A 14,700-nucleotide genomic window follows, 5' to 3' on the forward strand; every position below is an offset into this window, starting at 1 on the left:
GGGAAATGACGCAGGAGAGATAGTAGTGGGGAGCAAAGAAATGGCTGATGAACTGAATAATAACTTCGCGTCAGTCTTCATTGTGGAAGATATGAGTAATTTTCCAGAATTTCAAGAGTGAGGGGAAGAGCTGAGTATGCTGGCCATCACTAAGAAGAAGTTGCTAGAAACACTGAACAGCCTGAAGGTGGATAAATCACCTGGACCAGATGGACTACACCCCAGAGTTCTAAAGAAGATAGCTGAAGAGATAGTGGAGGCGTTAGTGGTGATCTTTCAGGAATCACAAGAAACAGCGAGAGTCCCAGCGAGAGTCGGAGGCTGGAAAATCACTAACTTAACACCCCTGTTTGTTTAAAAAGGGAGTAAGGCTGAAGATGGGAAAATTATAGACCAGTTAGCCTAACCTTGGTCGTGTATAAGATCCTAGAATCCATTGTGAAGGATAACATTTCTGAATACTTGGAAGTGTATGGTGAAATAGGGTAAAGTCAGCATGGTTTCATCAAAGGTAGGCCAATCTGCCAGAATTCTTTTGAGGAAGTAACTAGCAGATTAGACCAAAGAGAATGGATGTTATCCACCTGGACTTCAAGGTGCCACACAGGAGGCTACTGAGGAAGATAAGGCCCATAGTGTTAGAAGCAATGTGCTAGCATAGATAGCTTGGCTGTCTGGCAGAAAGCAGAGAGTGGGGATAAGAGTCTTTCTCAGGGTGGCAATTGGTGATAAGTGGTGGTACCGCAATTTTTCACTTTATACATTAACAACTAGTTGAAGAAACTGAGGGTATTCTAGCTAAATTTGCAGATGATACAAAGATAGGTTGAGGGCCCAGTAGCATTGAGGAGGCAGGGAAGCTGCAGAAGGATTTGGACAGGTTAGGAGAGTGGGTAAAGAAGTGGCAAATGAAGTACAATGTGGGAAAGTGTGAAAATGCACCTTTAGTAGGAAGAAAAGAGGCATTTACTATTTTCTAAATTGGGAGAAAATTCAGAAGACTGAATTGCAGAGATTTGGGAGTTCTAGTCCAGGATTCCATCAAGGTAAACTTGCGGGTAGAGTCAGTAGTTAGGAAGGCAAATGCAATGATGGCATTTATTCCGAGAAGACTTGAATATAAAAGCAGGGATGTACTTCGGAGGCTATAAAAGGCACTGATCAGGCCACATTTGGAGTATTGTGTGCAGCTTTGGGACCCATATTTTCGGAAGAATGAACAGCTTAACATATGAAGGACGTTTGAGGACTCTGGGTCTATACTTGATGGCGTTCAGAAGAATTGGTGGGGGTGGAGGGTGGGGGAGGGAGGGTGGAATCTAATTGAAACTTACAGAATACTGAATGGCTTGGACAGAGTGGTTGTTGGGAAGAAGTTTCCTGAAGACAGAAACTAACTAAAGAAGAAATACTTGCAGAACACAACATCATGGTATGCCATTCCTGCGAACAGCGATTTCTGTGCATGCACAGAACACAAGAAACAGCCTTTCGCGGGCTTTTTTTTGTACCTGTTATCCAGACTATAAAAACTACTGTACTTGTTGTTTTGAGAGAGACCGTACGGTCAAGTCCAGTGGTTAGGGTCAGAATCACGTTGCCCCTCCCAAAAGCTTTTAATTTAATAAATTTAATTGACTTCTAAATTTGAGTTTTATTAATTTTACTATAACAAATTGGTGCTGCTAGTGGGGTCCTGTTCACTGTCCCAGGTAGGGTGGCCACCTCTCGGGAGTCAGGGCAGGATATCAGACAAAAGCAGGTCAAGCTACAGAAGCTGTTGATCTGGTAAGAGTGAATGAGAGTGTCTGTCTGTTGTGTGGCCTCTGAGTTGAGTCATACTCAGATACCAATGTGATTGTTCCTGCCTGAAATAAAAGCCGACATTAAATAAACTGGATTAGATTAGATTACTTAGTGTGGAAACAGGCCCTTCGGCCCAACAAGTCCACACTGACCCTCTGAAGAGCAACTTACCCAGACCCATTCCTCTACATTTACCCTTTCACCTAACACTACAGGCAATTTAGCATGGCCAATTCACCTAACCTGCACATTTTTTTGGACTGTGGGAGGAAACCGGAGCACCTGGAGGAAACCCACGCAGACACAGGGAGAATGTGCAAACTCCACACAGACAGTTGCCTAAGGCAGGAATTGAACTCTGGTCTCTGTCACTGTGAGGCAGCAATGCTAACCACTGTGCCACCGTGACAATAGTCCATTGGTAGGAAAGACTAGGATCTGAGGGCACCTGAAAACCTTTTTGGATAAGGAGAAACTTCTTCAGCCAGAGTCTGGTGAATCTAGGGAATTCACTGCTACAGAAGGCTGTGGAGGCCAGGTCATTGAGTATATTTTAAGACTAGGTGGGATCTTTAGTATCAAGGGGATCAAAGGTTACGGGGAGAAAGTGTTTAATGGCTGATTTCAAAATATGACAATCATAGTACATAAGCCCCTACACGAGAATATCAGTAACTTACACATCCCGACTGGGTTTCAAGCTCACTTTTAGATTAGATTAGATTCCCTACAGTATGGAAACAGACCCTTTCACCCAACAAGTCCACACCGACCCTCCACAGAGTAACCCACCCAGACCCATTCCCCATATTTACCCCTGACTAATGCACCTAACACTATGGGCAATTTAGCATGGCCAGTTCACCTCGCCTGCACATCTTTGGATTGTGGGAGGAAACCGGAGCACCCGAAGGAAACCCCCACAGACGCTGAGAGAATGTGCAAACTCCACACAGACAGTTGCCCGAGGCGGCGATTCGAACCTGGGTCCCTGGCGCTGTGAGGCAGCAGTGCTAACCACCAAACCACTGTGCCGCCTTTTGTCCGTTCTTTAAAAGGGAAGACATGAAATATGTGTCTCACAGACTTCTCCAACCACATGTTCGTTCTGCGAGAACTCACAGGACATTATAATTCAGTTAGTTGTGCGTTTGTCCCTTGTTTGTCCCCAGGTGTGACTTTCTAGATGTCTCTTTCTTTGGTCATTTAAAGTTATGTCCACAGTCATGAATTAAAGTTTGATATATTCATAGGTGACCAGTAGTTATACTTTTAGAACCTGATGCTAATATTTTTGAATAACATTACTGATTCTCGGGCATGCCCAGCAATTACACCTTTGTTTTTAATTAGGAAAATTGTGGCAATAGCAAAGTTCTGGTCATGCTGCATGATGGCTGACATTCAAGCAGTCACTGCACTGCTTGTATGTAGAACTTCCACTGTAGCCCTGATTTTTGACTTCTCTTCCTTATGTTACAACACAGGATAGCAAACCAGATCAAATCAGTCTTACTAACACTGGATTCGCAACACAGTGAAATTAAAATATTCAATGAGTCTCAAAATTGCCCCCAAAAAATGCCAGATACTAAGTTTATAATTTAAACAGAAATTAATACTTTATTAATACTGTAACTTCAATAGAGCAAAGCTAAGCAACAAGGTAACCTCATTAATGTTTATGATTTTAAACCTAACCTTCTTTGACTATAGCCCACTCTCTCAGACATCCAGATAGACATTGTTGAGGGACAAATTAAAAAGAAAATAAGAATTATAACTTGACAGTTTGATAAATCTTTCAACTATGAGTACCAGATCTGTTATGGAGTCTTTGAAAAACATGTTTTATTTCAGAGACACATGATTATATCTTGATTGAATTCTGAGGTCTCTTGTCAATGGAGGCAGCTTCCAGCAGTCTCCAAGAAATATTGACTTATTTCTTTATAATATGAGATTCTTTTCTCTGAACAGTCAACAATTCTTCAACAGGATATAAAACTAGAGAAAGTAAAACTCAAAAACATAGCCCTCCAGTTCAGCAGTTTCCAATATAACCTTCTGCCCAAAACTCCAATCAAAAACAATTAAATCTATGGTTTCACTTTCATTTTCAACATTCTCTCTATAATTGGCTGACCAGCATTGGCCTCCCTTTGACCAGTGCAACATCTGCAACCAGCTGCCAGTCACTAAGCATAACACATCCTGCTGCTGAAATGTCTACAGTATTTTTAGAACAATAATGTAATGGGCAATTATCTTTCCAGGTCAGTTCCGATATGCAAACATCAGTTTGCTTGTTCTCTTTAAAAATGAGCTGCTGTTCAAAGTTCGATTCTTAACTTCAGCTCACCGTTCCAAACCAAAAATGAGAAAAAGAGAGAGAAAACAGTGGTCTTAATGCTTGTACCAGCCATGAGAACATCAACCAATCTACTGTCCATACAGGTACAAAGCAGGTGATGGATGCATTATTTGCTGCAATAAACATTTGCATAATGACCTAAAGTATAACCAGAAGAGACAGTGAAGTGTCTTGGCCTGGTCAGATGGCAGTATCTTCCAGATGCCATAGCCTCTTGATTCATAGATCATAATACTTTCAAGTGGCATTTACTTATCAGCATCACTTCGCATCACAATGCTTTGTCTAAACAGGGATGATGCAAATTTGCTGTGTCATATTTGTCCTTCTGTTTTGTAGACACTATTTTTATTGGATAGTTGACTAAGTGAAAAAATTACCAGTATTACAATAGTCCAGATAGAGGTGCAGCTAGTTCCGGTGCATGTCTTAAGCAGTATAGCCAAGATGGTGATTATGATGTTGGGACCCATAGCTTTCACTGCATCAAGGGAATTCAGTTGTTTGGTGTGAATTGAATTGGTTGAATGCTTGCTTCTGTGTGGTGGAGACCTCCATGAAGACTGATATTTTATTTTTTTTTGTTTCTTACATAATAAAAGACTGTTAATGAAGCTAGTTCTTCCTGTTTCTTTTTATTATCCACTACCATTCACAGTTGGTTGTGGCAGGAGTACAGAGTCTTGATTTTATCTGTTGGTTGTGGAATCACTTGGCTTTGATTTTTAGCATGCTGTTCCTTTTGTTTAGCATTCATGTAATCCCTTTTATTCATGTCTTTTATCAGGTTGATACCTCATTTTGGGTACCGTTCCTGACAGTTAACCTAGGGGCTAAATGCAGTGAGGGAATGAAGGCAATGTCAACAGAAAAAATGTTCTGACAAAACCCAAGGATGGTCCTTTCAGATTCCAAATTAGCAAATGTTATACTACTTTCAAGAAGGGCAAGGGGGGGGGGGTGGGTGGGGAAGAAAGCAACAGCTCAGTGGGCCTGATACCAATCTTAAGGAAAGTGGTGGAATGTAGAAGGAAATTTTTAACAAATTACTTCAAGCACAATTTTTTGTTTAAATCGGCTAGGTTCTAAAAAAGAAAAATCCTGTTAACGAATTTGAGTTTTTTGAGAATGTACTAATCGGGTACGTTTTAAAAAGGAACAGTTAGATATAGTATGCTTGGATTTCCAAAAGGCATTTGATGAGGTGCCATACACACAAGATTAATAGGAGATAAAGGCTCATACAGTTGGGGATGATGTATAAGCATAGATAGAAAACAGAGGGTAGGCATAAATAAAACATTTTCAAGTTGGCGATTCAAGTTGGAAGTGGCGATTTTTTTTTTTTAGAAAGCAGATTATTGGTTTTCTTGCAGATCTAAGGTGAAGTAGAGTTGAAGCCCATGATTCCGTGGAATGATGCAGCAGGCTCATTGGGCCGTAAGACTTTCGTGTTCTCCAATGTGGTGATAGTCTTCGGTCTTGTAAGAATATTTGCGGCATTGTGGTGTCCTCTGTTAAGCATTGTACGATATGGCACTTCTGCTTCGCTATAATATGGCCATCTCTACTGCATTTGCTAGAGAAAAAGACTGTGTGCTAAGAAGGTGCTTAAGCCGCTGACATTTCTATAGTGATTGAATCGTGATTGTCTCATCCTGGTGTCCAATGGTAGAGTAAGGGATATGCTGGGTTATGAGGTTGTGTGTTACGGTGAAGTAGTTTTTGCTGTGCTGATGGCCAATAGCACCTCAGGGTAGCCTACTTTGAAATGCTAGATCTATTCTAAATCTAACCCATTTAGTGCTGCTAGTGCTCCAAAACATGACTGAGTGTGTCCTTTGTGTAAAGATGGGATTTTCTGTCTTCAAGGTGGCCTTCCGACTAGCAGTATCTTGGATACATACGTTTTGAGACAGATTTGTGAAAGATTTCTGTGCTGTACTATTCTACATCTTAAGTTGCATAAGTGTCTTCGTGCCTTCTGCTGTTGGATAACCCTACAATGAAAACAGCAGTTGTCTTCAGTGTTTGTGATGTAACCCATAAATAGATTGCAGTCAATAGATGATTAACAGAGCTGATAGCATTTTGGAAACAATGGTAGCGAGCCTGTTCTGATCATAAATTTCCTTTAGCAAAAACATCTGAATATTTTGAATCTGCTCAATGAAATAGTTTAGCAATAGGAATGCAAGGACCTTCAGTTCTAACATTCATAAGCTAACTGTGATTGGAACCTAAAAAAAATTAATTATATAGTTGAACATGAGGTTTGTGTTCTTTGGGCAACATAACTCGTGCATTTAATTATTTTTTTGATATCCTTAGATAGCTGCTAAAGTGCATAATTGTATTTCACACTGCAACAGCCATGCTGTTAAAATAATTGAAACCAACATTGAAATGTCTTTAAAAATGGGGAACAAACAACTGAAACATAAGGTGTAACTAGTTTAAGCTTTTAAGTTTATTAAATTATTTATGTAGAAGTAATGAAAAATCTATCCCACTGCATTTGTCACATCGGATATGAAACACAACAAAAGCAAAACCAAGAAATCTATGGTTTTCAGCAGCTTTTTCTCAGCTTGTAATGGTGTCTAGAGGCAGCTGAAATAAGTCGAGGAGCCAAGCAGAAACTTTTAACAATTAATAATTAGCCTTTAATTGACCAAAGGAAGTATTCCAATAAGGAACACGTGAACAGTACCCAAACATCATTTAAATATTACAGTTTGCTTTGAAATTGAAATTTAACAGGGGAAGTTAGTTCATACGTCAGATAAAATATCTTTGCTGTTCTATATGAAACTGCGCTATAAAGTCAATTTTAACTTCATCCTTTATTTCAAAAAGGCAAGTGCCCTTGATCAACATTGTGTGACCTGTTGTGGTTGTGTTCAGGTATTGCTAGTTTTGATCAAGAATGTACCAAATAAACTAAATGACTTCTGTCCTCTAAGAGTATGCATTTTTTAAAAAAATAAATACATTCATGCCTGAAAGACTCAACTGACTGTAAAGTTGTATCTTTAATTAATTGAACAGCACATTATGTAAAATAATGCAGATTCCAAATGATCTGCAAATTAGTAAAATTTAGTTTTGATAAGGAAAAATAAAGTTTCTTCAAGTAATATAACGTAGAAACAAAATTGTACACTTTTTACAGCCCAATCAGACTTAACGTTTCATATAATCGACCTGTTCTGCCATCTGATTTACATGGGTGAGCAGTTATTTCACTAGCATTTTGATTCTTTTATGTACAGTTGTGATTGTATCTTCTGGAAAGAATATGCAGGCACTAGAGAGAGAGTGCAAAAAAGATGCTGGAATGGAGGTTATATTAATCATAAAAAGATGAACAGGCTCAGTCTCAAAGACTGCAGGACAACTTGTTAGAAGTATTTGGTAGTATGAAATAGAATAGTCACCGACCGGCAAGTTGTTTCCACTTCTGGGAAGCGAGAAACTAGGTGCCACAAATATAGGATAGTTGTCAATAAATCAAATAGGGGAAATTAAAAGAAACAATTTTTTTCCAGAGTGGTGAAAATGTAGAACCTGTTACGGAAGGGAGTGGTTAAATTGAGGTGTTGATCTATAGAAGGGAAGCTAGATAAGCATGCGTGGGCAGTGAGAATAGATGGTTATGCTGATAGAATAAAACAAGGAAGGTTAGAAAATTCAAGTTAAACATGACTGCTAGTTGGCATGGACTAGTTGGGCCACCTGGCTTCTCTGGGTATTTGTTTAAAGAATACTTTTCAATTAGCTGCTCTGGCACGCTACATCCTACTTGACAAAGAAGCTCTCTCTAGTCTTGTTGTGTATGCTCATAAGTGTTAATTATTATATTTTCAACTGCATTATAGTGACCTACATATACTCACACACAAACCTAAAGCTGTAATGATTGTGGCACCATTGGTTTAAAAAGAAAGGAGTTTCAAGCAAGTAATTACTGATGTACTGCTGCCTTAGAGGAGACTCAGTGAACAGGATTGGGGGGCAAAAGAGAGGGTTTGAGCCAGAGTACACCCTTGTTGGATACTTAGAAGCAAATTAATCTTGAAATAACGATGATGGTTTTCTTCACTAATGTGTAACAAACATTTGGAGATCTTTTTATGCACCTGTAATTTTTAATATTTTAATCATGGTTATATTTTTTAAAATATTCCCATATGATTATACATTGATTTTAAGCATTGTCAAAGTATACTTTTAAGGCTCAAAAGGTTGGTTGATTATCAGATCTTTGATTTCAGTATTAATAATTAATGTATCACATTACAATGACTATCCGTAATCAGTTCTTTATTCCAGTGATTATAATTTAATTACGTAATAAATATTGAAATTATTGTGTATATGAAAACATCAATTAAAATATCCACCTGTCATAATCCCAATCATCATGATTAGTGTGAGTTTTGCTTATTTAAAAATTGTTACATCAGAGGATGATGCAAGCATCCAATGGAGGCAGAGTGAAACAACTGCAATAGATTTTTGCATTGCTTCATCCAGTGTGAAGGATAGTGTGTCACTGGGATACGTGGAACTTTTCCATAGAAAATACATTGAAATCCATTGACAACCATGCACAGATATTTGGCACACTTCATTCTTGAATGGTGATTTGTTGTAGCTCAACACTTTTTTTAAATTTGTAGTTTGTGTCTAGTACACCTCAGATGAAGTTTTTTTTAAATTTATGTTTCTACTTCACTTAATTATTTCTAAGTGTAGAAATCATGGTTGGATTGAAGCCAGGTCATAAGTAATTTATCTGATTCTTTTGACCAAATATGGAAAGTTTTAATTGGATTCCAGTATAAGTAAATCCCAGAAACCGAAAAGAAGGGCTTTGGTTTGTTGGTAACTTAGGGTTTAGATGCTTCTGATTTGGTTTTGTTAATGTTTTATCACTACATATGTACCCTACTGAGTGTAGCAACTGCAAATACCTCCGATTTCTTAGTGGCCTCATTTTGTACTGTGGAAATTCATTAGCTGCTGTTGGAAATATTTGCAGGTTAGTGATGAATTTTGTTTCTGTGGAAATAGAACATTGAGTTTTAAATGGAAAATATGGATAGCCACAAAAAACTGTGCAAGAATAAATGTGAAAATGTGAGGTTTGATTTTAGCCGACGTTTCTTTCCTAATATGAACAAATGGAATCCCCTTCAGGTTTTATAAAATATATATTTGGTTTCTTAACTTTTTTTTTAATCAAAAGACTTGTGGAAGAGGATCCTTATGGTGCAGTGGCAGTATCTCCACCTCCTGAGTGAGGAGGCCCAAGTTCACAACATCCAGAGGTGTATAAACTGAACACCTGGACATGGTTGACTTTTTTAAAAAAAGGAACATGGTCACAGTTTTACAAGCATTTTTGTGAGATCACTCAGTTTTTACATTTGGGCTCACTAAAATCAAGTATTGCCTTTTTCAAACTATAGATTTTGTTATATAAATAGAAACTTACATTACAGGTATGATTTAAAGCTATGTATCATTGAGTAACCTCACTATGAATTAAATATAGTGATCACTGCAAATAACTTGTTTAGAGGTTGAGTTATTTGTGCATGTGTTGACTGGAAATATCAATCACCAGTCCTTTTCTTGGGGTCAGTTAGCTCTGTTGGCTGGACAGCTGATTTGTGATACAAAATCATGCCAACAGTGTGGGTTAAATTTCTGCTCTTGCTGATGTTACTATGAAGGACCCTGCTTTTCAACCTGTCCCCTCACTTGAGGCTTGGGGACCCTTGGATTAAACCGCCAGCCATCTCTCGTTCTCATGAGAGAGCATTCCTATAGTCTAATAAGACAATAGCTATTAAAAAGAATAGTTTCTCCATGATACTACTTTTAAAGTATTACCTGGTGGTCATAAATGTAGATTTATGTTGATCTAAACCTAATGTCAACAAATTTGTTGCCAGGAACTAGGAATACTTCTAGTGATAGCAGAGACATGTATTCTGAAAGTTATCCTTGCTGTAAACTCTGAATAATTACAAATAGTAAAACAGAATATGCTAGAAACACTGAGCAGATCAGGAAATGTTTGTCGAGTTTTTTTTTTGTGAGCTAACATTTGTCCTGAAACATTTAATTCTGTTTCTTGCTCTCAACAGATGCTGCCTCATCTGAGCATTTCCAGCGTATTCTGTTTTCTTTTGATTTCAGATTTCCAACATCCCCACAGTATTCTGCATTGTTTATTTTTGATAAATTAGTCAAATCAGTGAATGATATCCTAAATCTTACAAATGGAAATGAATAACCAATACCCTATATGTTATAAACTGATAACTACCATTGACACAACTGACAACAGCAATTGCTGTTAGTCACTACTTGTAGAGAACAGTGGACCAATAATACAGATTATTGACTTGTGTGGTGAATGCTGGTCTGTGATGGCCGTTCAAAAGACCGTTAGACTTTTTTCTTTTAGAGAGGTTCACCTCATACAAAAAGTAGGTTACACTATGGTGCAAATCCAGATGAATATAATTTGGATGAATTTCAATTGCCTAGCAGCTTGGAGCTGAATTTTTCTTTTTTTTTCCTCCTTTTCCTAATTAGCCTGGGTTTTCATCTGGGGTTTTCTCAAGGAGATTACATGGTGGATGCATTATTTATATATTGTAACACATAAGGCAGCACAATAACTTGTGAAGTTTTGATGTGCCAATTTATTATTTTAAGTATTTCTGTGTGCATTTTTTCATTTAAATTACTTTTAAACTATCACCTTAGTTTCTAAAATGCTCAAGCTAGTAAAATTCCTGGTATTTTAATCTTAAACTAGTAACTGGTGGTCACCCCAAGTCTCACTATACCTGTGACTCTGCATTTTCCTCTTCCACCTTGATTATCCTTCTTTGCTTGTACCTGTCATATTCTTCTTCTTGCCTACTCCATTCTCATGCTGGCAAGGGCAAATCATTACTGAAGCAGCATAACTCAATACAATTAAAATAAATACCTGAATAGTGATAGCAAAATTCAAGTATCAGCATGAGAGAATTTGACAAGGCCTATATAATAGACCATGTCCCAAAAGGACATTCTGGAAAGGTGAATATAAGTTTTTGTAGTCAAAGGAAGCTGTGTTTGGCTTAAATCAAAATTAATAGATTTTCAGTATTTTAGCACTCAGAATTATTGAATAATATACTATAGTAGATATGGTATTATTTAAAGGTGTTTCTTTGTTCTATTGTTACACAGGTGGTTCCATCCCAATATCACAGGGATTGAAGCTGAGCGGCTTTTACTGACAAGAGGTGTTCATGGGAATTTCCTAGCTCGACCCAGCAAAAGTAATCCTGGGGATTTTACTTTATCGGTTCGGTAAGTTGCAGTTAACTATGTAAATGAAATAGTAGTTGAAAGAAAGAAAGAAAGAAAGAATAAGAACTGCTATAAAAGAAGCAGCCAGGTATATGTTTAAGAACTTGCAGCTCAATTTAGAAGGTTTATTTGTAGGTTGTACTGTTGTTTGGTACCTTCTGGCTGTTTTGGGGTCTGTCATTCAATATGAGAAGATATATCAGGTGGACAGTTTTATCCAATGAGAGGTGAAAATACAAGATTAGGTCTTGAGAGGGGTAGCAGGAGTGACAACTGTGAATACTGACTGCTTTTCTATCAATATGGGATCAATATGAGCATTCCCTCTCCATTTCAATTAGGAGTCAGTATCTTAGATAGAGTACTGTTTTGGGCTTTCTGGCCCAAGGTGCATTTGCTACAGTTTGGCTTAGCAGAGAAGCCAGCGTGGGTAAATAAAATAACATTCATGCCACAATTATTATATAATGGGAACCCAATCCATATGTTTAAAGTACCCCATTGTTTTTCAAGTAGCTTTTTCCAGTTCTTCCATGGGATGTAAACATCAATGGTATTTGCTGTGCAACGCTTTTGTTGGCCTTCAGAAGAAGATGATAAGCTGCCTTTTGAGACATTGCAGTCCACCTAGTGCAAGTCTGCTCACATAGGTAATACACATTGCTGCTTCTACTGTGCATCGATGATTGTGGAGAGAGTGAATGTTTGTAAACATGGTGCCAATCAAGTGAGCTACTTTGTTGTGAATGGTATAAAGCTTCCCAAATGGTATTGGAGCTGTGCTTATCCAGGCAACTGGTCACTGCCTGCCCCTTATGAGGTGCAGATACTTGCCACTTATCAGCTTGAGCCTGACTGCTGTCAAGGTCAGTGTCAGGGATGCCTTTGGTATCTGAGGAATCGCAACTAGTGCTGAACATTTTACAGTCATCAGTATATGTCCCCACTCCTGAAATTAAGATGGTGGGAAGTTCATTGAATTGGTTGAAACTGGTTGGTCCCAGGCCACCACCGCAAGGATCTCTTGCAATTATGTCCTCCAACAAATTCATCCTAACCTTTTAAAAGCTGATTTTTACCATGTAAGCTTAGAATGATGGTCAGACTTGCCTTAAATCTGTTTACTAACATGTGCATGCATGGAAGACTCTGTCCACATCATGTTGTAATCTAGCTTTGAATTTTTATTCAAAGAAACATTGCAGCAAATGAATTGTAATTGTATTTTTTCAGGAAAGTTATCACTATTGACATGTTGTTTGAAGACCTAAGTTTAATTTCTAGTCATCGATATTTCAAGGTTAACCATCATTACTGAATAATTTCTAACTGACTTGCATTATTATATTATGTAATTAATGTTCTTGTAGTCAAGATAATGGTGTTTTAATGGGTCACGAACAACCATAGCAGCACTGTAACAACAAATTGTTTGTTATCACTGTACTTCCAGAGAATACAGTACACTCTTTTTTTTATGGTTAAGTAAATTACGATAATTAGAATGCACAAACAATCAAATCATCTATGCAAAAAATCCTCACTGCAACTCAACATTATCAAGGAAAGATTTACGATCCTACTTTGACCCAGTCTTGTTTTATTAGATCCGAGACCATTTTGTCTACACCAGAAGCTGCTAGCTGCTCTGTATCAGCAGAGTGCTGCCTCTGCTGATGAGCAACATGCCAGAAATACTGCAACTGAAAAGTTGCTGTAAGTTGTAGAAGTGATACTGTGAAGTGGCCCAAAAGCCTTAATGATAAAGCAATATTTTTTTTGTATCTGCTTATAGTGACCAAATCTCTCATTCATTTGTGGTTCAATCTCTCAAACGTGTTCTAATCCTGACGCATGGAGATTTTTTTTTATTAGTTCTTGTGTGTGTGGATGACTGGCACCAGAATTTAATGGTTATTGTAGCTTTTCCTTGTGGTGGTGAGCAGCCTTCCATGATGATAGTGGCTTGCAGTTTTGAAGGTTTTCAAGAGTCCCCCACATTGCTGTATGTATATCACTGTAAGAACTTTCCTTAAAGAATATTAGTGAAAAGGACAGGTTTTTTTAATGACAATCTGGTAATTTCTTGGCAAGTATACTTGATAATGAGTTTTTTTATTTTCAATGTTTACTTTAAATGACCTGGAAAGTAAATTTTTCAAGGCCATTTTAATAGTCAGGGAATCAAATAGATAGAATGGTGATATGGATTAGACACCAATTAATTAAATGGTGCACTAGGTTCGTGTGGCTGAATACTACTACTGTTCTTGTGTTGGTATCCCCGTTCTGGTTGTGCTAAGGATTGATGGAATCAAAGATAGATGATAGGAAATTGCCAGGTTCCAACTCTCCTCCATGATTGGAAAAGAGTTTGATCTGTGGTCTTTCCTTCGAGTGGAAGTGGGGAAGGAACACAGTCATAATCTTTTCTGCTCTTTAAAGTTTTTTAAAATTCATTTTGTGGCTTGTGGGCATTGCTGGCTGGTCAGCATTTATTGCCTGTCCCTGGTTGTCCTTCAGTGGGTGGTAGTAAGCTGCCTTCTTGAACCACTGCACTCTGTGCTGTAGGCTGACCCACAATGCCATTAGAGAGGGAATTCCAGGATTTTGACCCAGCGACATTGAAGGAACGGCAATATATTTCTGAGTCAGAGTGGTGAATGGCTTGGAGAAGAATTTGCAATTATCCCGATTATCTGCTGCTCTTGTCCTTCTAGATGGAAGTGGCCGCGACTTTGGAAGGAGCTATCTGAGGATCATTGGTAAATTTCAGTGGTGCATCTTAGAGAGAGTACACACCGCTGCTTCTGAGCATTGGTATTGGAGAGAGTGGTGCTTGTGGAAGTGGTGCCAATCAATTGGGCTGCTTCTTGAGTGTTGGAGCTGTACCCGTGCAGGAACGAGAAGTATGCATTCATGACTTGTGCCTTGTAGATAGTGGACAGGCTTTGGGGAGTTAGGAGGTGAGTTATTGTCACAATATTCCTAGCCTCTGATCTGCTCTTGTAGCCACTGTTTAATGTGGCCAGTCCAGTTAAGTTTCTGGTTGAGCATAACCCCCAAGATGTTGAGTGTGTGTGTAAGTGATGTAAAGGAACAGTGGTTAGATTGTCTCTTGGTGATGGTCGTAG

At 38.3% G+C, this 14,700-nt stretch overlaps 1 protein-coding gene across 4 annotated transcripts in view; it reads left to right on the plus strand.

Moving 5' to 3' along the window:
* Positions 1 to 14,700, plus strand: part of ptpn11b (protein tyrosine phosphatase non-receptor type 11b) — a 134,680-nt gene that overhangs the window by 35,517 nt on the left and 84,463 nt on the right. For all 4 annotated transcript variants that reach the window (XM_072586209.1, XM_072586207.1, XM_072586206.1 and 1 more), the window contains exon 2: positions 11,444 to 11,566. In XM_072586209.1, the coding sequence (XP_072442310.1) occupies positions 11,444 to 11,566 (123 nt within the window). The remainder of the gene's footprint in view (positions 1 to 11,443; positions 11,567 to 14,700) is intronic.

This window comes from Chiloscyllium punctatum, chromosome 16 (assembly GCF_047496795.1).
Source record: "Chiloscyllium punctatum isolate Juve2018m chromosome 16, sChiPun1.3, whole genome shotgun sequence".
NCBI lineage: Eukaryota > Metazoa > Chordata > Chondrichthyes > Orectolobiformes > Hemiscylliidae > Chiloscyllium > Chiloscyllium punctatum.